Source organism: Leptosomus discolor, chromosome 14 (genome assembly GCF_034619465.1).
Source record: "Leptosomus discolor isolate bLepDis1 chromosome 14, bLepDis1.hap2, whole genome shotgun sequence".
Classification (NCBI taxonomy): domain Eukaryota; kingdom Metazoa; phylum Chordata; class Aves; order Leptosomiformes; family Leptosomidae; genus Leptosomus; species Leptosomus discolor.
In genome coordinates this window covers 19,610,850-19,631,069 of record NC_141404.1, presented here as the reverse complement: position 1 = coordinate 19,631,069, position 20,220 = coordinate 19,610,850, and the positions used below count along the sequence as shown (strand labels likewise).

The window sequence follows — 20,220 nt, the reverse complement described above, 5'->3', positions numbered from 1 at the left end:
CTAGAATAGATGCATTGCAGTCAGCCTGTAGTCTTTCAATACCCGAGTATATTCCTTCAAATCTGCAGCACCTGCTTCACAATATATAGAATACTTTGTCCACTTCAGCCGAGAGCAAATCTGTGACTTTATACTGTCTTTATTTAAAGACAGTACCATGCAAGAACCAGTAAGAACAAAGAGGACTAAACCATTTGAGAAAGTGCAAAAGTAGTGACAGCAGTTGCTCAACAGGTGTAAGTGCTTATGTTGTGATCACTGAGGGGTGCTGGCTTTGCAGAGTTACCACCTAGCACATGTCTCTGTGCAGACATGAATTAAACAAATATCTCAACTCCATGTTTTTTGGCTCATTGTACACTGGGTAAAGAACCCTGATTTTTGGGACAACAGACTGAGTTGCTCCCAAACCAAAAATTGTGTTATTAAGCTGCAAGCAAGCTAGCACCTATACGGTACTAATACTAGCTTTAAAAAATTATTTAGCCAAGAGATTCGGAGGCTGATCATGTATTGTAACGAGCAAACAGTGCACAACAAGCCATCAGTATCAGTGGCCGTAAGGTACTTACCTCGGTGGTGAGGAAGAACAGTGAGACATTTCTGTAGCTGCCTTACTACTGGTTAACATCCAGAGAAATGTAAAAAATTTGACGGTGCACATGTCTTCGGTATTTTTACTTTCTACTGTGCCTGAGATGCTATCAGCTACCTCATGGGGCAGTTTTCAGTGCTGCAGACTGCTTGTTAGAGCCGTGCCACAGCCCACTGCCAGTCTGTTGGCAGGTGACCGTCCACTAAAGGAAGGCCCATCAGCTGTGCGCGTGAAGTCTTCCAACGTGTCTGCGCGAGGAAGGCCAGGCCAAGAGAAACACTTATCGGGGCCCACTTGTACGGGCAAAGTACACAACATGGGCACCTGCGGGTGATTTCACAGAGCAGTTTGTGTGCTCACAGGACAGCTCCTGCTGACTCTCTGCAGAGCTGACAGCGCGGCCCTGCCACAAAGCCTCCGGCTGAGCGGCCGGAGAGGAAGGTGACCAGAGGAGAGGTCCTGCAGGACACCCAGAGGAACACCATGGCAGAGGTACTGACAGAAGCCTTTCCACTGACAGTCAACTACCTCAGTTTTGAGGCTGCCCCTCCCTTTTCCTGCATGCAATTACCTCATTTCCAAGCCTCTTCCTACATCTAAGATTAAAGCAAGGCTCCTAGGGACAAGCTGGCTTTTTGATGCAGCTGACTTATTCCCAAACCATGGGAAGGGGACAATTGTACCACCAAGATTCTTATGTGATGTACGGTCATCATGGAAAGGAACCAAAAGCTTGACTTCAGCCTTTTCATGCTGCATAAAATAGTATTTTAGAAGGTGCTCAGCAACAATTTAGGTTTTAGTTTTGGCTTGTTTTCACTACAAACACGAGTCTTGAACATGAATAGTCTTATTGTAGAACTTGCACAATCTATCAAGGAGAAAGTTTACTCACTCTTAGATTTCTTTATTTCCTCCCTATGTTTTAGTTTTTCAAACAATGCCTGAAAAAAAATCTGATCTTTCCGCATGTCCAGGAAACAACACAAACAGCATCTATGTCAGCACCAGCAAAGAGATTCCATTTCTTCTGTTGTTGTTGGAAGTCGCTTTCAAACATTAGAACTATGACCAGACAATGAAAGTTCTACCTGTAGTGTGAACTGCAAGCCTGTAAGACCCGAATGTAAATATTTGCCACCAGCATTTGCTGCTGCTGAAGGGGAAAGGTTATGTGGGCAGAAGAGAGTTTACTTTAGAATAGAAGAAACACACTGACCTATCTGCACGTTACTGGAAAGACCACAACAGCCTCCATAAACAGTGTCTTCTCACTCCCCTGCGGAGCTGTTAGTCTAACAGGCTGATGCTGTTTTTCTGAAGTGAGTACTTGAAACTCAAAAAACCAAAGAAAAACAAAAGCACAGCACCTCCCACCACCAACAACCCCCACCCCGCCCCAATGTAGCATTCCTTTCATTAATTTACCCAAAAAAAGACCTACTGTTAGTCTTCCCTGCAGCAGGCACACATGAAGCAGCTATACAAAAAGCAAGTCTCCTGTCACAATGCCAAACCAGATTGGGTGCTGCAGGCTGTTTGGGGCAATATTAGTGCCCATTTACCATGTAAATCACCCCACAACACCTTGTTTCAGCTTTGTTAACTGCTACAAGTCAACTGATAGAGGCACTTCACAGATTCAATCAGTGCCCCAAAGACTTCAAGATCTTCACCTGAAGTATCTTTTATACCTTACTTCAGTGGCAGTTACAACGGCTCCATTCAATACTTCAGAAGAAAGTTAAAAGTTGAGCCTTAGTAGAAATCCCAGTAGTATGACCTTTAAAAGAAACAAAAAGCTCTTTTGATAAGAACATATAAGAAATCCTTACCGTGCTGTCACCAAGGACTGACATCCATTCTTTGACCAAGTTAGTTTCCCAAGAACAAGCAGCCTGTAAAGAAAACTCATGTTAAGTTTGCCCTAGAAAACTGAAGTTAACAAGATTTACAGCCTTGTTATACCTGCTGTGGAAAACATAGGCATGATTTGTGTCAAATTAGAACATGGTGTGATAAATGTGATTGTTGGCCCTGTGTGAAGTAGTTGTAATCACTGCAACCTATATCATGGTTGTGATGAATGTTTGAATCAAATTGAGAATTTGTGAATATAAACAAGTGTTCTTCTCGCTTGGAACAATGTAATCACTTTTTAAAGAAAAAGAAAAGGAAAAGAAAAAAAAGAAAAAACCCTGCTTAGAGTTGATGTCACCGCTGCTTAGAAAAGCCTGCCAAAAGACGGGACCCTGAAACTTTCAAAGGATCCAATAGGAGAAAAGCGCGCTAAGAATATAAAAGACGCTGCCTTTAGAACTCGGTGTGTGTCCTGGTAGAGCAGAGACTCCCGGCACACCCAGTGCTGTTTGCTTATCTCTATTCACTTAATAAATTGGAAACTTTGTTTAAAAACCTGGTTTGGGACAAAATTATTTATCACACCTGCGATTCAGTTCTTCCTCATCTTCAAATACCCCACAGGGCTTCATCGCTTCAACCAGCTTCTGAGTATCACAGCACTCTATGCCCTTAGAGGGAGCCAAGCTAATTGCAGAAGTAATTCCATAGTGCCTCTGGGGCTGGTTCTGCAGCCTAGAAGTACTGTGGGAGAAAATAAAATGCTTGAAGACTCCACAAAAGCAAAAAAAGAAACGTATTGGAAAACACCCTTCAGCTTACAGGTTTCCAGATCAACTTCTGCTTTTTCACCCAGCATTAATATAAATGAGAAAAAAAAAATCCTGCTCATGATTTTTAGATAACTTGACCCAATTTAGAAGCCACAACTACTTTTTTTCAAAAAAGATTTGGGGATAGAAGAAAAGATCCAAGTTGCTGCCATCTTAACACAGCTTATTTGCATTGGTCTGGACAGGCAGAACTAATCACCAGGAAATGAAAAGGTCTGAACCCCACTAAGGGGCACACAGCAGAAGTTTTGGACCCATTTCCAGTTCCATACCAGTTGTGATTTAAAGGTATTCCCATCAGCTTCCTGCTGACATTAAGCAAGACAGTTTAACACCGGCTTCTTTTAGTTAAATATATTTGCTGTGCTGCTGCTGATTCTGGAAGGGCATTCTAGTGGAAGGACAGCTAACAAAGCGGGCTGTTAAACAGAGCTGATGCAGTAAATTCACTATTACCTTGGGTTTGTTTATGGAAGAGTAAGAAAACATGAACCAATCTGCAGCGAATGCTGCTGGGAGAGCCTCCTGCTCGTAGGCTCGTAACACGGTGTTCAGTTTTTATAGTCCAGAGGCTCAGCTGTACACACGTCTGTTTTATCTAAACCAGTCAGCATACAAAGCAGCCCAAGCCAAGCTCTGGTTGCAGAGGGTGTTCAGATCTGGCTCAGTGAGCTCACTGCCCAGTTAGGCAGAGCAGGACACCAGGCACCTTGTTTGGAGGTCCCCAGGTTACTGCCCTGGAACTCCAGTTACAGCAAGTCGTAATTTTGGCCTCCAACCCTCCACTTGTCCTGGGTGTTGAGGCTCATTTGCAGTCAGAAGCAGCACAGGACCGACAGGGCAGGGCAACATTCAATTAAAGGCAGCATTAGCTTTTTTTTTACACCATAGAACACTTGCTTTAGAAAGGGAAAAATGGAGAAACCCCCCGACTTTTCACTACCAGCTGAAACCAGCAGAGAGAGAGGAGTGGGACAGGAGGCAAGAACTGTACTTAATAGATGAAGGATCCCTACAGAAACACTAGTAGTGAAAGGGGGAGACCCATCAGAAGGTCTATTCAACTCCTCATGTTTGTCGCAGTCCATATCCAGACCCTAAGGCTGAAAGGATTAATGAGGCCATTGTTCAAACCGGGTATTTTCCCACTTCACATATGGACAACAGCAGATGTCAGCTGGGTCAGTCAAGAGGTGCTTTTGAGGTACCTGACCCACTTCAGCTGCAGTGGGATTAGGAATTGCTCAAAGGAGAGCTTTGACACTGGGGTTAAAAAAGGACACCCTATTACAGCTCCTCATTTCTAATTGTTGCCTTGACTCTCCCATGGAGGGAAGATGGATGTCTCTCTCTCAGAGCAGCTTTATCCAACTACAGACATAGCTCTTACACATCTGGTGGGTTTTCTTCCCCCCTCCTCTCTATGAGCTCATTTGTCACACTTTCTTCTATGTGTTTTTCAAAAAGCTGGGGGGAGGGTATTAGCACTCTAAGTCCTGTTGTCCCCAAAATCAGTGTTCTTTTACTTGGTGTGCAAAGAGTTGAAAAACACAGTCAGGATATTTGTTTCATTCCAGTTCTGCACAGAAAAGTGTGCTAGGTGGTAACTCCACAAAGCCAGCACCCCTTTGGGGAAATAAACCCGGTCTTATATACAAAATAACAACAAAGAAACTGCAGTGAAGTAAATGATGCCACTGCTGACTTTACATATGAAATCAGACATTTACCAATCTCTTATCTCCAAACTCCTGTTGTCTTTGTTTGAGATTAGTTTGGTGCCACCAAGGTCTGATATCCCTGTCTCCACTCCCCCCCCCCCCCCCCCCCCCATCAACTACAGAAACTACACAAGCCCACCTAGTTGGGAAACCAGGAATTTTTGTGACTGTTAACCCTGTTCTTTTCACAACACCTGAAGGACATGGGGACACCTGCTCGTGTCAGTGCTTTGCACAGCATGCTCCTCAAAGCTTTACCATTTTGAAAAACGCACCTGAGGGTCTTCAGCTCCTCATGCAGATCCTGTCATTCAACTGATCGTACAGCACAAAGCAGAACAAACCGACATTCCACAGAAAAAGTGGATTTTGCTAAATGAAATCAATCCCAAGTGCCGCTGCCTTTTGCAGTCTATACCCGACTTGCCCTAGGTTGGTATGCAGCCTGGGGGGGAGGGATCAGAGCAAGTGCTGAGCCGCCCAGGAGCAGGGGTGGGGAGAGCATCCTGCCACCACAAAAACACATCCTGAAGTGATGTTTAAGGAGGTTATGGCATCACATTGATGCTGCTCACTCTTCCCTGCTTGGTTCTGAGTTAAACTGATGCATTTTGCAAGTTCAAGCAGCCAAATTCTAACACACAGTGTCAAAAACCCCCACAACTCAGTGAAATAAAATCTCCAAGTACTTTCCTGAAAAGACAGTGCAAGGCTGATGCTGATGCACTCAGGGACATGGTTTAGAGGTGGACTTGGCAGTGTTAGTGTTATTATAAATCAGCCCTTGTTAAGATGAATGCCATAAGCGTAATATCAATTTGTTTTACATTCACAGTATGTAAAGGAAATTAATTTTGCAGCTCATCCAGTCATTCGGGAGGATCCATAACACCAGCAGTACAACTGCTTGTTTACCACTACGTAAGTCAACAGCTAAACCGGTAGCATGGGGAATGCTCATTCCAGGTTTAAATGCTACCTGCCAGGCCGTGCTAGGGGAAAATGATGGAACACTGCAATTAAAAGAAAACAGGAACTTCAACATAGTGCTAGGGCTAGGACAGGGGTCAAAGTTGTGGAAGGTAACCAACTTCGACCTTACAAGCTGGTGAATACAGATCAGAGACAGTGATAATCTTACAACAGTGCTGGGAACTAGTTTGGCCTCTGAATCTGGGCCGAACAAATGGATTGATCCCGAAGGAAACTGTCATTTATACCCATGGGGCATGACAGTCCCCAAGGTTTGGAAAAAACCAGAAACAGGAGATTTGGAATACATGAAAATTACACCTTGGTGTATTACTTGGAATTAAACTGTTAGGAAGCACCCCAGATGGAATTGTAGCTTGACCTGTAGCTGTTCCACGTCAAATAACTCCATTGAAATTCAAAGAATAGGTCTGCTGACCCAAGCATTAAAATGGGGATGTGAATGCTCAAATTAAACTAGTTCCCTTCTGGATACATGGATCGATCAAACAGAAAGGTTCCGTTCAGTTGATTGCAACCAGGACACTATCCCACCCACGGGTCACACTGTTTGGGTCAGCAGTGGTGGGACTTGGGCCACTCCGTTACCCTTAAAGAGAGAGGGACAACATCCCCCAGGCACATTAACCTTGTGTGTGCTACGGAGACAGAGACGGCTAGACTCCCAAGGGTGGGAAAAACTGAAATGAGATGAGACAGACTGACGGACGCCTCCCTCTGTGGGAGCAAAAGTGGGATGGGTATCGGAACCGATCGGCCAGAAACTCAGGGCCCTAAAGCGGAGGGGAGGAGCCTCTGGAGAGGAGTCTTGGGTGGATCTCGAAGGAGCGAGCTGTCTCCAGATGGGGAGAAGCAGCACCTCGAGAAGCTTCCCTGGGGGAGCCGGGGGCTGTTCTCTGGGACCTCGGGTCCCTAAAGCAGAGGGCGGAGTGCTCCGGGAGGCGCCTGGGGGGAGTCTCGGGAGGGCTCCGGGACAGGGGCCTTCCTCCAGGGCCAGCAGCCCCCTTGGGCAGCTCCCTCGGAGGCACCGGGGCTGCCCTGGCGCGCAGTGGCCCCCCTCTGGTGGGGACCGGCTCGGGCCGCGGCAGGACCCGCCGCCAGCCGGCAGCATTCCGAGAGCCGCCGCGCAGCCTGGGCATTGCCAGGGCAACAGCGGGAGGTTCGAGCGTGGCGCAACGGCCGGGAGCAGCTGTGGCCGGGGGGAGCCACTGCGGAGCTGGCCTGGCCAGAGCGCGGCCCCCGGCAGGGCCCAGCCGGAGGGCTGCGGCCACCCCCGCCGCGGTGAGGAGCAGCCCGGGGAGCACCAGCTACCCACAGAGGATGGAGGGGTTGGAGGAGGTAAGTCCGTGCTTGGGGCTGCGGCCGATCCCCTCCCTCGCCCCCCCAGGTGCCTCTGTAGGACAGGGGCGAGGTGCTGGGCGGGGAAGGCCGGTCATGGGTGGTGGGGGTGACAGTCGGTCTGCACCAGAGGGGCTGCCGAGATCCGAAAGGCCTACCCCGCCGTCGTGGTGTGTCCCGAAAAGCGGGGTCTTTCACCTGCTGTGTGAAGCCAACACGGGCACAGGGTCAGGGTGGTTCTTTAGTTACAGGTTTGTGCACAGCGGGAAGCGAGGTGGTGTTCCACACAGCTGGCTGGCCTTGCCACAGAGATCACAGCGTGTTTGTCCTGTTACATCATTAGTAACAGCCCACCTCATTCCATGCCTATTAGTAGTTACTGTTCCTTCTGCTTTTGTTTGGTTATATTTAAATTAGCCTCGCTTTCTAGGTAAATTAGCATGCATGGTCCTTATAGGTGTGTGTGGGGGGCAAGTCTTACTGGTCTTGAGTCGAGTCAGTGGTCGCGATCTCCCCCTGCCACCTTTACCTTCCCCCCCCGTCCCGCGTTACCACAGATTTTTGCTGACTTCATGCTCCTTTGGTAATCATTCGGCTTTTGGCACCTTCTGGAGCAGGATGTTCCCTCTTTATCAGTCTTTTAGTTCTTCTTCAAGGGTATAGTCGTTAGTGAGGCATGCGTGGTTTGTACCATGTAACCAGGCTGATACAATAGGACTGTTTGTCAATGACTGCCCCCTGTCCTGTAATGAGAGATTTAGATTGCTTAAAGAATCCCTGTCAAAGGGATTAAAAGCAAAAGTGCTTTTTATACGGATTTGTAAAGATGTGACTCAAGAAAGTTTGATGGCAAGCTCTGCTCAATTACTTACTCCATGGAGGAAACACACAAAGGAAAATCAAGTTACAATCGAGCCACAATACACAGAGACACAATACACACAATATACTCTCTTTACACAGAGACCAGAGACACAAAAGTGTAAGGGAAACCCTCCCGCAGAGTCACGAGGTTCAGAGTGGACCCACTTGCTTTGTAGCCTCCTGGGGGAGCTTGGGGGCAGCTAGGACCAATCTTAGTTTCAGACTTGGACAACAGTTCATGTCCAATGGAATTAACTACATGGATTTAATTAGTATTAATTTGGCATGCTGTCAGTCACTTACCGAGGAGCTGTTGTGAATAAGGGGTCTCTCTGCCTCAGGTTCAGAAGGATCTCTTAGTTTCTGGTAAGGGATCTCAAACCTTGGGAGGCGTCCCTGCTGAAAGGGGAGAGTCACCGGGCGTGCAGGCTGGTTGCAATTTAGGGAGAACTCAAGTTGGGCTCATGCAAAGATCTGTTGCTGGTAAAAGGTCTCTCTGCCTCGAGGAGCCACCTTGAGAGGTGACCCAGCTCAAGGGGAGATGACCGCCATGCAGCCATGCTGCTGAGCAGGGAGAGCCCAGAGCGGCTCACTTAGGCCGTCACTTTGATGGGATGAAGTGGTTGGCTCGTAGTCAAATTGCAGACAATGGGAAATGTCTGCATGAGACTCCTTGTGCCCACAACTTTCTTTGTTCCTCAATCAATGAGTCTTGGAAAAACCACCGGCTATTGATGTGTTAATCACGTGATGGATGATCCAAGCTCATGTGCATCGATACTCGCTGGGTCACTCTGTGTCTGTGTGGGTTCCCTAGAGGAGGTCTTGTCCTGGCTGTGGCTCAGGTCTTTACCTCCTTTGGAGCCTGTACCAAACCATGGCTAGTTTGGTTAAGGAGTTCAGCACGTCTGTCATGCTTCCACGAGGAAGAAAAGCTGGGTTATAGTTGTAGGGGACTCCCTTCTGAGGGGAACAGAGAGTCCAGTATGACAGAGACCCTCCTCTTAGGGAAGTCTGCTGCCTCCCCAGGGCCTGGGTTAAGAATATCACTAGGAAACTCCCTAGCCTGGTACTCGGACTGTTGCCCGTTACTTCTCTTCCATGTGGGTGGCGATGAAGCTACAACGTGTAGTCCAAGGGCAATCAATGAAAAGAGACTTCAGGGCCTGGGGGCATTTGGTGAGGGAATCTGGAGCACAGGTTATTTTTCCCTCTCTCCTTCCAGTTGCAAGCAGCGACATTGGAAGAAACAGATAGACCCAGTGTATTAATGCACAGCTCTGAGGCTGGTGTCACCACCACAGTTTTGGATTTTTCAATAATGGGATGGCTTACACAGCACCAGGCCTGCTGGCATCAGATGAGATTCACCTTTCTCAAAGGGGGAAGAGAGTCATTCTCATGAGCTAGCAGGGTTTGTTGACAGAGCTTCAAACGAGACTTGAAGGGAGAGTGGGATAATATCAGGCTTGCCCATGACAAGCTGTGGGATGACATGCCAAAGCTAGAGGGACGGGGTGCTAGCGAGGGCCCTCAGCCTGTTGCTCTGAGAGGTGCTGGCTACGCTGCAGCACACTTGCAGTCTTATGGAGATGAGCCAGGGGCTCCTGAGGTAATAGGAGCCAACAGGGAAACACCAGTGAAGTCATAGAATGGTTTGGGCTGGAAGGGACCATTAGAGGCCATCTAGTCCAGCCCCCTGCAGTGAGCAGGGACATCTTTAGCTGCATCAGGTTGCTCAGAGCCCTGTACAGCCTGACCTGGGATGTCTCTAGGGATGAGGCTTCTGCCACCTCTCTGGGGAGCCGGTGCCAGTGTTTCATCATCCGCAGTGTAAAAAATTTCTTCCTTATATCTAGCCTAAATCTGCCCTCTCTTAGTTTAAAAACATTATTCCTTGTCGTATTGTTAGAGGCCCTGCTAGAAAAATTTTCCCCATCTGTCTTACAAGCCCCCTTTAGGTACTGAAAGGCTGCAATAAAGTCTCCCTGGAGCCTTCTCTCCTCCAGGCTGAACAAGCCCAACTCTCTCAGCCTGTCCTCAGAGGGGAGGTGCTCCACCCCTCTGGTCATTTTTGTGGCAGAGCAGAGGGGATAAACAATAATGTCAACACGACTTTGGCAGCAGGCTCTGTCCTGGGAACCATGATGGAAGCGGGGCTCAGGCTGGCTGTGGGCTGACAGTCACATCCCACTTTTTGATTAAGAGGTATTTATCCACCCACAGATGTTCTTCTCCCCGGCTCTACCATTGGCACCATTGCGACCTCTCTGACACCGTGGCTGGAATGCTGTGAGGGGTTTTGAGGCAGTAAACCACTGGGGTTTTGGAGAAGTGAGGAGAATTGAAAGAGCTGTAATAGGGGCTCCTTCTTGTGCTCCCTGCAGACAGGCACCTTCATTGCTGTCAGTAAAAAGGGTTTTTAATGAGCGTGCCCTTCTGCTGCCTTCTCTCGGCACCCGTGCACGAACTAGAAGAGAAGAAAATGCAGCAAATCCATTTCGGTAACGGTACAAAGAAACAGGAGACATCTTGAGGTACCATTGATGAGTGCAAAACTAGGGACTGTAACAGCAACTGGTCACCTGAAAATGTGAAAAATAGTATGGAAAAAGAGGAAGACACCCTGAGGAAGTAAGGATTGGTAACTGCCATTGGCCTTTCTCACCGCAAGGATGGGAAAACAGTCTGGAAAAATAAAAATTGGTCTGAGAGAACAAAATACCATCATGTGTCCCGGGTGAACCACAGGAACTACCAGCATCGCTTGACTGCTCAAAGCAGTGGTGTCCTACACCTTCTAGGGTGTCTATGGTATAAAAATGACTTAATTTTCACCCAGCATTGTGGGTAAGTCATGAGACTCTGTGTGTTGCTTTCTTGGTCACCCTCTGAGCCTACTGCTGGGGGTGGTTCAGTTTTCCCCCCACCTCTGGGACAGCTGATTCCCCTTCAGGGATCTCTCCCATGCAGTGGGTACCATATGTAGACCTAGAAGGAACCTATCCCAAGTGTATCTGCTGTCCTAGCGCTGGTACATTTGCTTTCTTAGAGAGAAGTTTGTATTGACTGTAATACTATCCAGATGCTTAGTGTTCCTGTTATCCATTGTTGCCAATGTTGATTGTTACAGCAATTGATTGTTGATAATTACTTGTAATAGCTTGGCAGAGAGATATGTACACACACACTTGCTTCTTTAATACCGGGCACGCTTGCTACTGGGGAATTTGTGGCATTGGTAGCAATATCTATTACAGCACAGAGCCTGGATTTAGTACTCGGGATATCAGGTCTCTAAAACAGAGGACACAATACCCCAATACAAGCCTGAGTGGGGTCTCAGCAGCATCCCAGATGAAGGATCTTTCTGCAAAAGAGGTAAAATTTTCAGGAAGCTTCCTTGAGTCGTCGGTGGCTGATATATGATATTTCAGGTACCAAAAACAGGGATCAAAAAAGTCCAGGAGATATCTGGGAGGAGCCTAGTGATCTTTGCAGATGAGAGAGTTTTCTTCCAAAGAGAAAAAAACCTCTTGGGTAGCTTCCTTAGAGAAGTCGGGACTGCTACCCAGGACCTCAGGTCCCTAAATCTGAGGTCAAAAGACCTGGGAACATGCCTCGGAGGAGTCTTGTGTGCATCACGAAGGAGAGAACTTTCTGCAAAAGAGGTAAAATATTTTAGGTAGCCTACTTGGAGGAGACTGGGACTGCTACCTGGGATTGCAGGTACTAAAACGGAGGTGAAAAGACTCCGGGAGATGCCTGGGAGGAGTCTTGGGTGGATCCAGGAGGAGAGATCTGTCTCCAAAGGGAGAAATGATCTTGGGTAGGTTACTTGGAGGAGTCTGGGGCTGCTACCTGGGATCTCAGCTCCCTAAACAGAAGGCAAAAAACCCTGCTGGACACGTGGGAGGGGTCTCAGGTGTGTTCTGGAGGAGGGCCTTTCCTTACCCAAGATGATTTTCTCTTTGTATGTCTCTTGCAGGAGTCTGGGACTGCTCCGCAGGACCTCAGGTCTCTAAAGGTGAGTGGAAGAGTAAAGGTGTCTGTCATGTCACAGAGGTTAAAAATAATGTGTGGGAGTCACTGGAAGCTGACTTCTTGTGGTGGAAGGCTACAGTAGAGGTGCCTCTGATGTCACATATCTTGAAAACATGGTGAGGCAGGCGCTGGAAGCTGACTTTAGTGTGGTGGAAGGTTACAGTAGAGGTGCCTCTGATGTAACAGATCTTGAAAAAATGATGTAGCAGGTGCTGGAAACAGGCTTACGTTGTTGGAAAGTTGCTGTAAAGGTGCTTGTGATGTCACAGATGATGACAACATGGTGTGGCAGGCTCTAAACGCAGGCTTAAGTTGTTGGAAGGCTGCTGTGAAGTTGCCTGTATTGTCCAAGAGGTTCAAAAATGGTGTGGCTGTCCCTGGACACAGGGTGACGGCAGTGGAAGAGTAGAGTAAAGGTGTCTGTCATGTCACAGAGGTTAAAAATATTGTATGGCAGGCTCTGGAAGCAGGCTTATGTTGTTGGAAAGTTGCTGTAAAGGTGTCTGTGATGTCACAGAGGTTGAAAGTATGGCGTGGCTCTCACTGGAAGCAGGCTTACATTGTTGAAAGTTTGCTGTAAAGTTTCCTGTGATGTCACAGAGGTTGAAAATACGGTGTGGCAGGCACTGAATGCAGGCTTACCTTGGTTGAAGGTTACAGTAAAGGTGTCTATAATCACAAAGTTTGATAATCTGGTGTGGCGGTCTATGGAAGCAGGCTTAGGCTTTTGGAAGGCTGCTGTAAAGGTGTCTGTGATGTCACAGATGACTCAAATATTCTGTGGCAGCTGCTAGAAACAGGGTTATATTGCTGGAATGCTGCTGGGAAGTTGCCTGTGATGTCACAGAGGTTGACAATACGATGTGGCAGGCGTGGGACGCAGGCTTATGTAGCTGGAAAGCTGTTGTGAAGTTGCCTGTACTGTCCAAGAGGTTCAAAACATGGTGTGGCAGGCTGATGTTGTTGGAAGGCTACAGTAAATTTGCTTGTGATGTCACAGAGTTTGGAAATGTGGTGTGGCAGTCGCTGGACTCAAGCTTATGTTGTTGGAAGGTTGCTGTAAAGTAGCCTGTGATGTCACAGGGGTTTAAAATATGGTGTGGCAGGGGCTGGACGCAGTCTTAAGTTGGTAGAAGGCTACAGTACAGATTCCTGTGCTGTCACAGAGTTATAAAATATGATGTGGTAGTCGCTGGATACAGGCTTAAGGTGGTGGAAGGTTTCCGTGAATTTGCCTGTGATGTCACAGAGCTTGAAAATATGGTGTGGCAGTCGCTGGAAGCAGGCTTACAGTAGTGTAAGTGAAGCTGAGAAACTCAATAACAACTCAGTGTTATGAAGCAGGGATTCTTTATTGCGGTGCCGGGCAGCACGGGGGATGGCCAGCACTCCTGCTGTGGCCTGACCAGTGCTGCTGTCACTTTAAAAAGAAATTTGGCAGAAAATAAACCCACCTGTGTTCCAGCTTGTCCTCGGATATCAGAGGGGCTGGGAGCGCTGGGCTTAGATGCTGAGTGATGCCCAGTTGGGCTCTGTGAGTCCAGACAAGAATGTGACGTTTACCTGTCGGACTCCTCTCAGGGACTTTGACTGACGCCGTTTCGCAGAGCTGCAAATAGAGGTATTTTATTAAGGCAACAGACACACAAGTTGGTTGGATTGCTGGTAATAAACTCACTGTCTGCAAAGCACGTGCAAGTTTCAGTTAAGAATAACACAGTCTGACTATAAAACACACTAAGTTATAAAAGCAACTCAACAGAGATTTCTAAGTTTGCTGGGGAGTACGTGGTGCAGTTCGAGTCTTACCCAAAGGCGTCCCTGTGGGGGAAAAGAGAGGCTCAGCCTGTCGACTGATCCCGGAAGTTTAAGAGAGTCTGTGACTTGTCAGCGATGACATCTTCCCTAACATCCTCCTCTCTTAAGCTATTTTTATACTATTTTTTACTTTTCGGGTGGAGCTTGAGTGACTCCAGTCATACAGACCCTTATTATGATTGGTGTCCAACTCTCTTGCTTCACTTTTAGAGGTACAGGCTAGAGACATTCAGGGCCAAGATCAGCGAGGGGTGGCTGCACCTTGAAGGCGGGTAGCTTTTGGGATGGAGGCGTGTTCTGGGATTATAGTGAGATTATAATGGGCAAAGTCCACCCAAAGGACAATATTCTGTCAAGGAATGACAGCATTGGCCCTGGGTAGCAAATACGCAGCTTATGGGTTCCATAGCACCATCCAGTTCCCATCCCAGGGCGGCACCACAGAGCCTGGCCGCCCCCACCCTCTGTGCCGTGCCATTTCTCTCTCGGAGACAGAACATCAAGCTCCCCTGATGTTACCAACACCCAAGGTTGCCTGCGGAGCTCCTGGGGAATGGATTCCTTGTGTATCCGCCGCACTCTGCTTTTGTGCCCTTCCTTAATGGGGAACACTGCTGCACCGTTAATCCAAGTCTAATTTCCAAGTCGCCTCTAGCTCTGCTTCCACAGCTGCACAGAGGGGAAAGATCACTGCCCTCAGCCTGCCAGCAGCACTCCTCCCAAGGCAGCCCTGGGTGCTGTTGGTCGCCTTTGCAGCAAGGGCACGTTGCTGCCTTGTGTTCAACTTGGTGTACCCCAGGTCCTTTTCTGCAAAGTCACTTTCCAGCCAGGCAGCCCCCAGCATATACTGGTGCCTGGGGTTGTTCCTCACCAGGGGCAGTTAGGGACTATCCGATCACCTGTGCTTAGTGGAAAGATCCACTTTCCTGCAAGTGCATTGAGGAGATAGTGCTGGGTACCAGTGTGATAGGTAGAGACACGGACAATTTAAAGTGTCAAAATCCAATGCGAATTTTATTATATTAGCAAGCGAACAAGAACAAAGGCAGTGCTGGGCGGCCGGGGAGTCTGCGCTCCGCCAACGGCTCGCAACTTCCCGCCTCGTGTAAGCACATTATATACAGTCTCATTTCCTGCATTCGTGATGTCGCAATCAGGTCGATACTCTGCGCATGTTCCTTCTGTTGCTGGGGGGTTTTTCTCTGCCTCCTGGTGATCGTAAGGATGAAGGCTGAAGGTCTTCCTCGTTGCCCTGTGGGTGGACTTATGCAAGAATGTGACTACTCAACCCCCTCAGCTACGGGTCCTGTTGACTTATGCAAGAATGTCCTTCAGTTGGGCTATCAAGCCTTGCGGGCACATAAATCTTCCATCCATACCTTCCCATACAGGTTTAATGAACAAAGCACAATATGTTACTTATTACAATCCCCCGTTTTTCTTTTGTCCATTATTTTGTTCATTGAACCGTTGTAGCTCTTGAGCACTCAAGACAAGGGTTTCTGCTAAATCGGGCTCATCGGGTACCAATTTGTACTTCGCTCGAACAAGCATCAGGTGAGCGGCTTCTAAACGGTTCTTAACTATCGTGATAACTTTATTAAAAATACAAGGTCCGAATGCAAGCGCTAAAGTGAGCGGTATTAATGGTCCCGCCAATGTTGACAATAAAGTAGTAAGCCAAGGAGAATGGTTAAATCATGATTCAGGGTTCGTCCCATTTACACGCTTGGCCTTAGATGTAATTCCCACAGCCTCGTAAAAGGGCGGTCTAATGCCATAACACAGCCAACAGGAGCTGGTCATTTGTGGGTTAGTTTTATTCAATATTTGGTAGCTCGCTTGCATCACTTTCCATAAGGTATTCCCTCCTAAATCTTCTTCCGGGATAGTTATACTAGAGTGAGTATTCTTACTAGTAAACTGGGTATCATTGCTAATTTCTGTATCATTTGTAGGTCCCAGAGTTTGTTTGTGTGCGAGTATGGAATTTGGTCCAATTGGTTCAGGATCATTTGGAATGGCCTCCTTTTTATCAGTCCCCCTCTATCCGTTCCTGACTCCCAATAACGAATTCCCGAAGTCTTTCCAGTTACCCACCCTGAGTCGTTGGGCTGCCTGATATTTATAAAGATAACATGGGGACTCCAATCGGAAACTTACAATTTCCTCTGGACGCGGAGGGAGATCCCCGGTAAACAGGGTTGTATCGGTACCAGTTGGCACAATGTGGGGGTGAAACTGGGAGACCCAGGAGCAGTTACTGTTTGCACTATGGCTTGATCTTCCCATCTGGATAATGTCCATTTAAAAGGTTGGTGTGCATATGGCTCACAGACAGGGACGCATAATACTACCCAGATTGCCCCTATAAATACGTATCGGGAAAAGTGGTGGTTTTTGTGATATACCAATTGCTTATTCCTACCCCAATTTGATACCCGTACCCGATTTTTGTCGTTTGCACTCCAGGGCTTCGCCTTTTTGCTACCATCCTTGAGGCAGGATCTCAAGCACTGCGTTGCAGTCCCAATCGTTGGGTTTGTTCCTCCACAGTTCTTTTACTCCTCTGCCTCGCTCGTCGACTCGGTTGCTTCGAGCCATGAGGGGTACCATCTTCTCGGCAGCAGGGGTATTCTTCAGGAGGGCTAGTGCTTACTTTAGCAGCTTGCCTCAGGATGTACGAATTCCAGTGGGTATCTTTAACTTGGGGTGCGTTGCACTTCACCCCTTTCAGGAACTTCCGGCACTGCCCTCTTACTATTTCAACGACAAAAGGAATCGGTTCGTTCAAATGGTAACAATAATTTTCGGGCCGGATTCCCTTAGCAAATATCTCCCACCATTCCCTTGATTCGGGAATAATCTCTCCCTGTGATTCTTTTAATTTTAGTGCCAATTCTGTAAGTTCTCTTTCTCACTCCCAGCAGATTTGGCAGACGTCCCTTGGGGGTCTTCCGTTTCGGCAATGGGCCCACTACCATTCCCGACACACCTTACACACAAAGCACACGAATGGGTAACAGTTAATATACCACACTTGATTTCAACATCTACATGCCCATCTTCAGTCAGAATTGGATTCTCACTATATTCAATTTTAAAGGTGTTCATTCAGGTCCTTTGAAATTTTATTTTTAGGTCCCTGGGTACACTGGTCACTTGCCACTGTTGATTCTTTACGGGTCCTTTGATTCGGCTGGCGTGAGTTCACCCTCTTTCAGCTGTTCGTATGGAGGTTTCTGTAGTAAGTAAAACAGGACAAGGCCCTTCCCACTATGGGGTTAGTAAGGTCTCTTTACTTTTAGGTCCCAGCTGGCTGAGTATTTGCCACAACTGGGAACCTTGCAAGTGTTCTTTTGTTAATTTCCCGTAGGTCATGGACTAATCTATAGGACCCATCACTTTTCTTTACGGGTAAGATGGGTGTATTGAAGGGAGACATGCATGGTTCCAGTAGCCTTGGTTTAATTAATCTTTCAATCTCTGGTTTCAACCCCATCCTGCCTTCTCGTGAGATTGGGTATTGTTTTATTTTTATTGGAATTTCCGGGTCCTTGATAGTTACAGTGAAGGGTGGGATATTTAATTTGCCCACTGTCTCCGGAGTGTACCAAACCTCGGGGTTAATTTTTACTTCATCCTCACTTCTAAGGGGACATAATTTTACTTGTAACTCATTATTTTTAACTTCCAAATTAATGTCCAGTGTGATGATTATATTTTGTCCCAGTAGGTTATAATCTGCTTCTGGGACCAACAATACGGATCCCACCCCAAATTTAGATTTTGTTTCAAAAAGAATGTCTTTTATTACTGGAACCCCGAAAGGCTCTCCTTTTGCTCCAATTACTTGCATTGTCTCCGGGGACAAGTGACATCCCCGGGGTAACTCTTGTACTGTGGACCTCTCGGCCCCGGAGTCCACGAGGAACTTGATTTCCTGTTGCTGGGGACCAATTTTAATTTTTATCAAGGGCTCGGTTTTATGTCTAGCCCCCAGCAAATAGAGCCCCTGACACCCCGAATCCTCCTTGAGTATTTTCTCATCTTGCAGCCGCTTTCTGCATTCCCTTCTCATATGACCCTTCTTCCCACAATAATAACACTCCACAATAACTCCACAATAATAACTTTCTCCTTGTTCCTTCCACCCCAGGTCTTGGGTCCGTCTTGTAATCCCACCCCCACGCTGTCCTTCCCAAGCCACTGCTACCATCAACCTTGCCTGCTTCTTAAACCTCTCGTCTTCCCTTCTGACAAACACCTTCTGTGCCTCTGTCAATAACTCATCCAAACCTCTGTTCTGCCAATCATCTATCTTCTCAATTTTTCTTCTAATATCTTCCCATGCATTTGCTACAAATTGCATTTTCAGCAGGGCCTGCCCCTCCTGAGTGTCTACATTCAGACTGGAATACATTTGGAGACTCTTTCGTAGTCTCTCTAACCATTTAGTGGGCGACTCATCTGCTTCTTGATATTCCTTGAAAGCTTTATTAATTCTTCCTCTCTATTCTTCCTCCCTCGGTAGCCACCCCCCTTTTCTTTTAAAGGGTATAAATTTACCCTAGTGTCGGCCACCGTCCACAGACTGGCATATTCACTTTCTTCCAAATTAAATGGTTCCTTTGAGTTAACATAAATGTTTAGCGCCTGACATATCCAATCCTCAAATGATCCAAAAACAGGCCAATACAGATGGTCTCCTCGAATCTGTTTTCCGCCCCAGACCTCCATGCAATAATGGATCATTTTTACCTTATCTTTTCCCTGCCTGGAGGGAAAGTTATCCCAGTGTTTCAACATCAGCCCTAGGGGACTATCAGGCAGTATTTGGGGCAATTTCACATGGGGCCCCTCTCCCATGGGCTCAAAGGGCTTGCTTTTCCTTTGTCCCATCTTCTGAGGCACTCACACACACCAACTGCTCCCCTCGTTTGTGGCTCGCTCCCTCGCGGGCTACGAGAAACGCACTACTAGAGGGTCCGCACTCACTTCGCCCTGGCAGGACGTCTCATACACCGTGCCCCAGGATACCCATCCCAAACCGAACGGATTCCCGGCCTATACTCACGCGTCCTGCGTCTTCATTCGGAGCTTCGTGCACAAAGATTACAGGGTTACCGTTTCTCCTTTGCTCAGTGTTCAATTTAGGTTCGTCGGTCGAGACAGAAGCGACCTGAGGGCTGCAGGGGCCGCCAGATGGCGGGGCGCCTCCCCAGTGCAGCTGCAGGCCACAATCTAGTCGCGATCCGAGTCACGGCACCAAATTGTGATAGGTAGAGACACGGACAATTTAAAGTGTCAAAATCCAATGCGAATTTTATTATATTAGCAAGCGAACAAGAACAAAGGCAACGCTGGGCGGCCGGGGAGTCTGCGCTCCGCCAACGGCTCGCAACTTCCCGCCTCGTGTAAGCACATTATATACAGTCTCATTTCCTGCATTCGTGATGTCGCAATCAGGTCGATACTCTGCGCATGTTCCTTCTGTTGCTGGGGGGTCTTTCTCTGCCTCCTGGTGATCGTAAGGATGAAGGCTGAAGGTCTTCCTCGTTGCCCTGTGGGTGGACTTATGCAAGAATGTGACTACTCAACCCCCTCAGCTACGGGTCCTGTTGACTTATGCAAGAATGTCCTTCAGTTGGGCTATCAAGCCTTGCGGGCACATAAATCTTCCATCCATACCTTCCCATACAGGTTTAATGAACAAAGCACAATATGTTACTTATTACACCAGGACCATTGTGTAAGATGAATGCAGCCAGTTTTCTTGTGGTCCTTTTCTGAGCAATGTTTAATCTGTACTGTAAAGCTATCCCATGTTTCCTGAGCACTCAAAAGTGACAGGTGGGTTTCCTCCGGCTACTCCTGAAAGCTTGGTGAAAACCTATTCCCTGTTTAAGCCTTTCTTGGACACTGAGTTGCCCATGATTTCTTTAGGAGTGCCGCTTCACATGCTGACGGTGAAGTGAGAAGGAACATGTGTTCTTCTCCTAAGTTTGCAGGATTTGGAAATGAGCTTGGACAAGCGAGCACCTTGGGATTGGTAGGAGGGAGATTCCAGGTGATAGGTTTAATTTTAGTTCAGTATCCAGTGCCCATGGTATAAGTAGAGTTGCCTTCCTCATAGTGGAATGGGAATATTTGT

At 47.5% G+C, this 20,220-nt stretch overlaps 1 protein-coding gene across 1 annotated transcript in view; it reads right to left on the bottom strand.

The window, feature by feature from the left end:
* Positions 1-6,775: 6,775 nt before the first annotated feature.
* The window catches only part of OTOA (otoancorin), a 115,740-nt gene continuing 102,295 nt past the window's right edge, over positions 6,776-20,220 (bottom strand). Inside the window, exons 20-23 of the mRNA XM_086472852.1 lie at positions 14,058-14,069; positions 13,703-13,780; positions 8,508-8,603; positions 6,776-7,309 (exon numbers count right to left, since the gene is read on the bottom strand). Of these exons, the coding sequence (XP_086328978.1) occupies positions 6,776-7,309; positions 8,508-8,603; positions 13,703-13,780; positions 14,058-14,069 (720 nt within the window). The remainder of the gene's footprint in view (positions 7,310-8,507; positions 8,604-13,702; positions 13,781-14,057; positions 14,070-20,220) is intronic.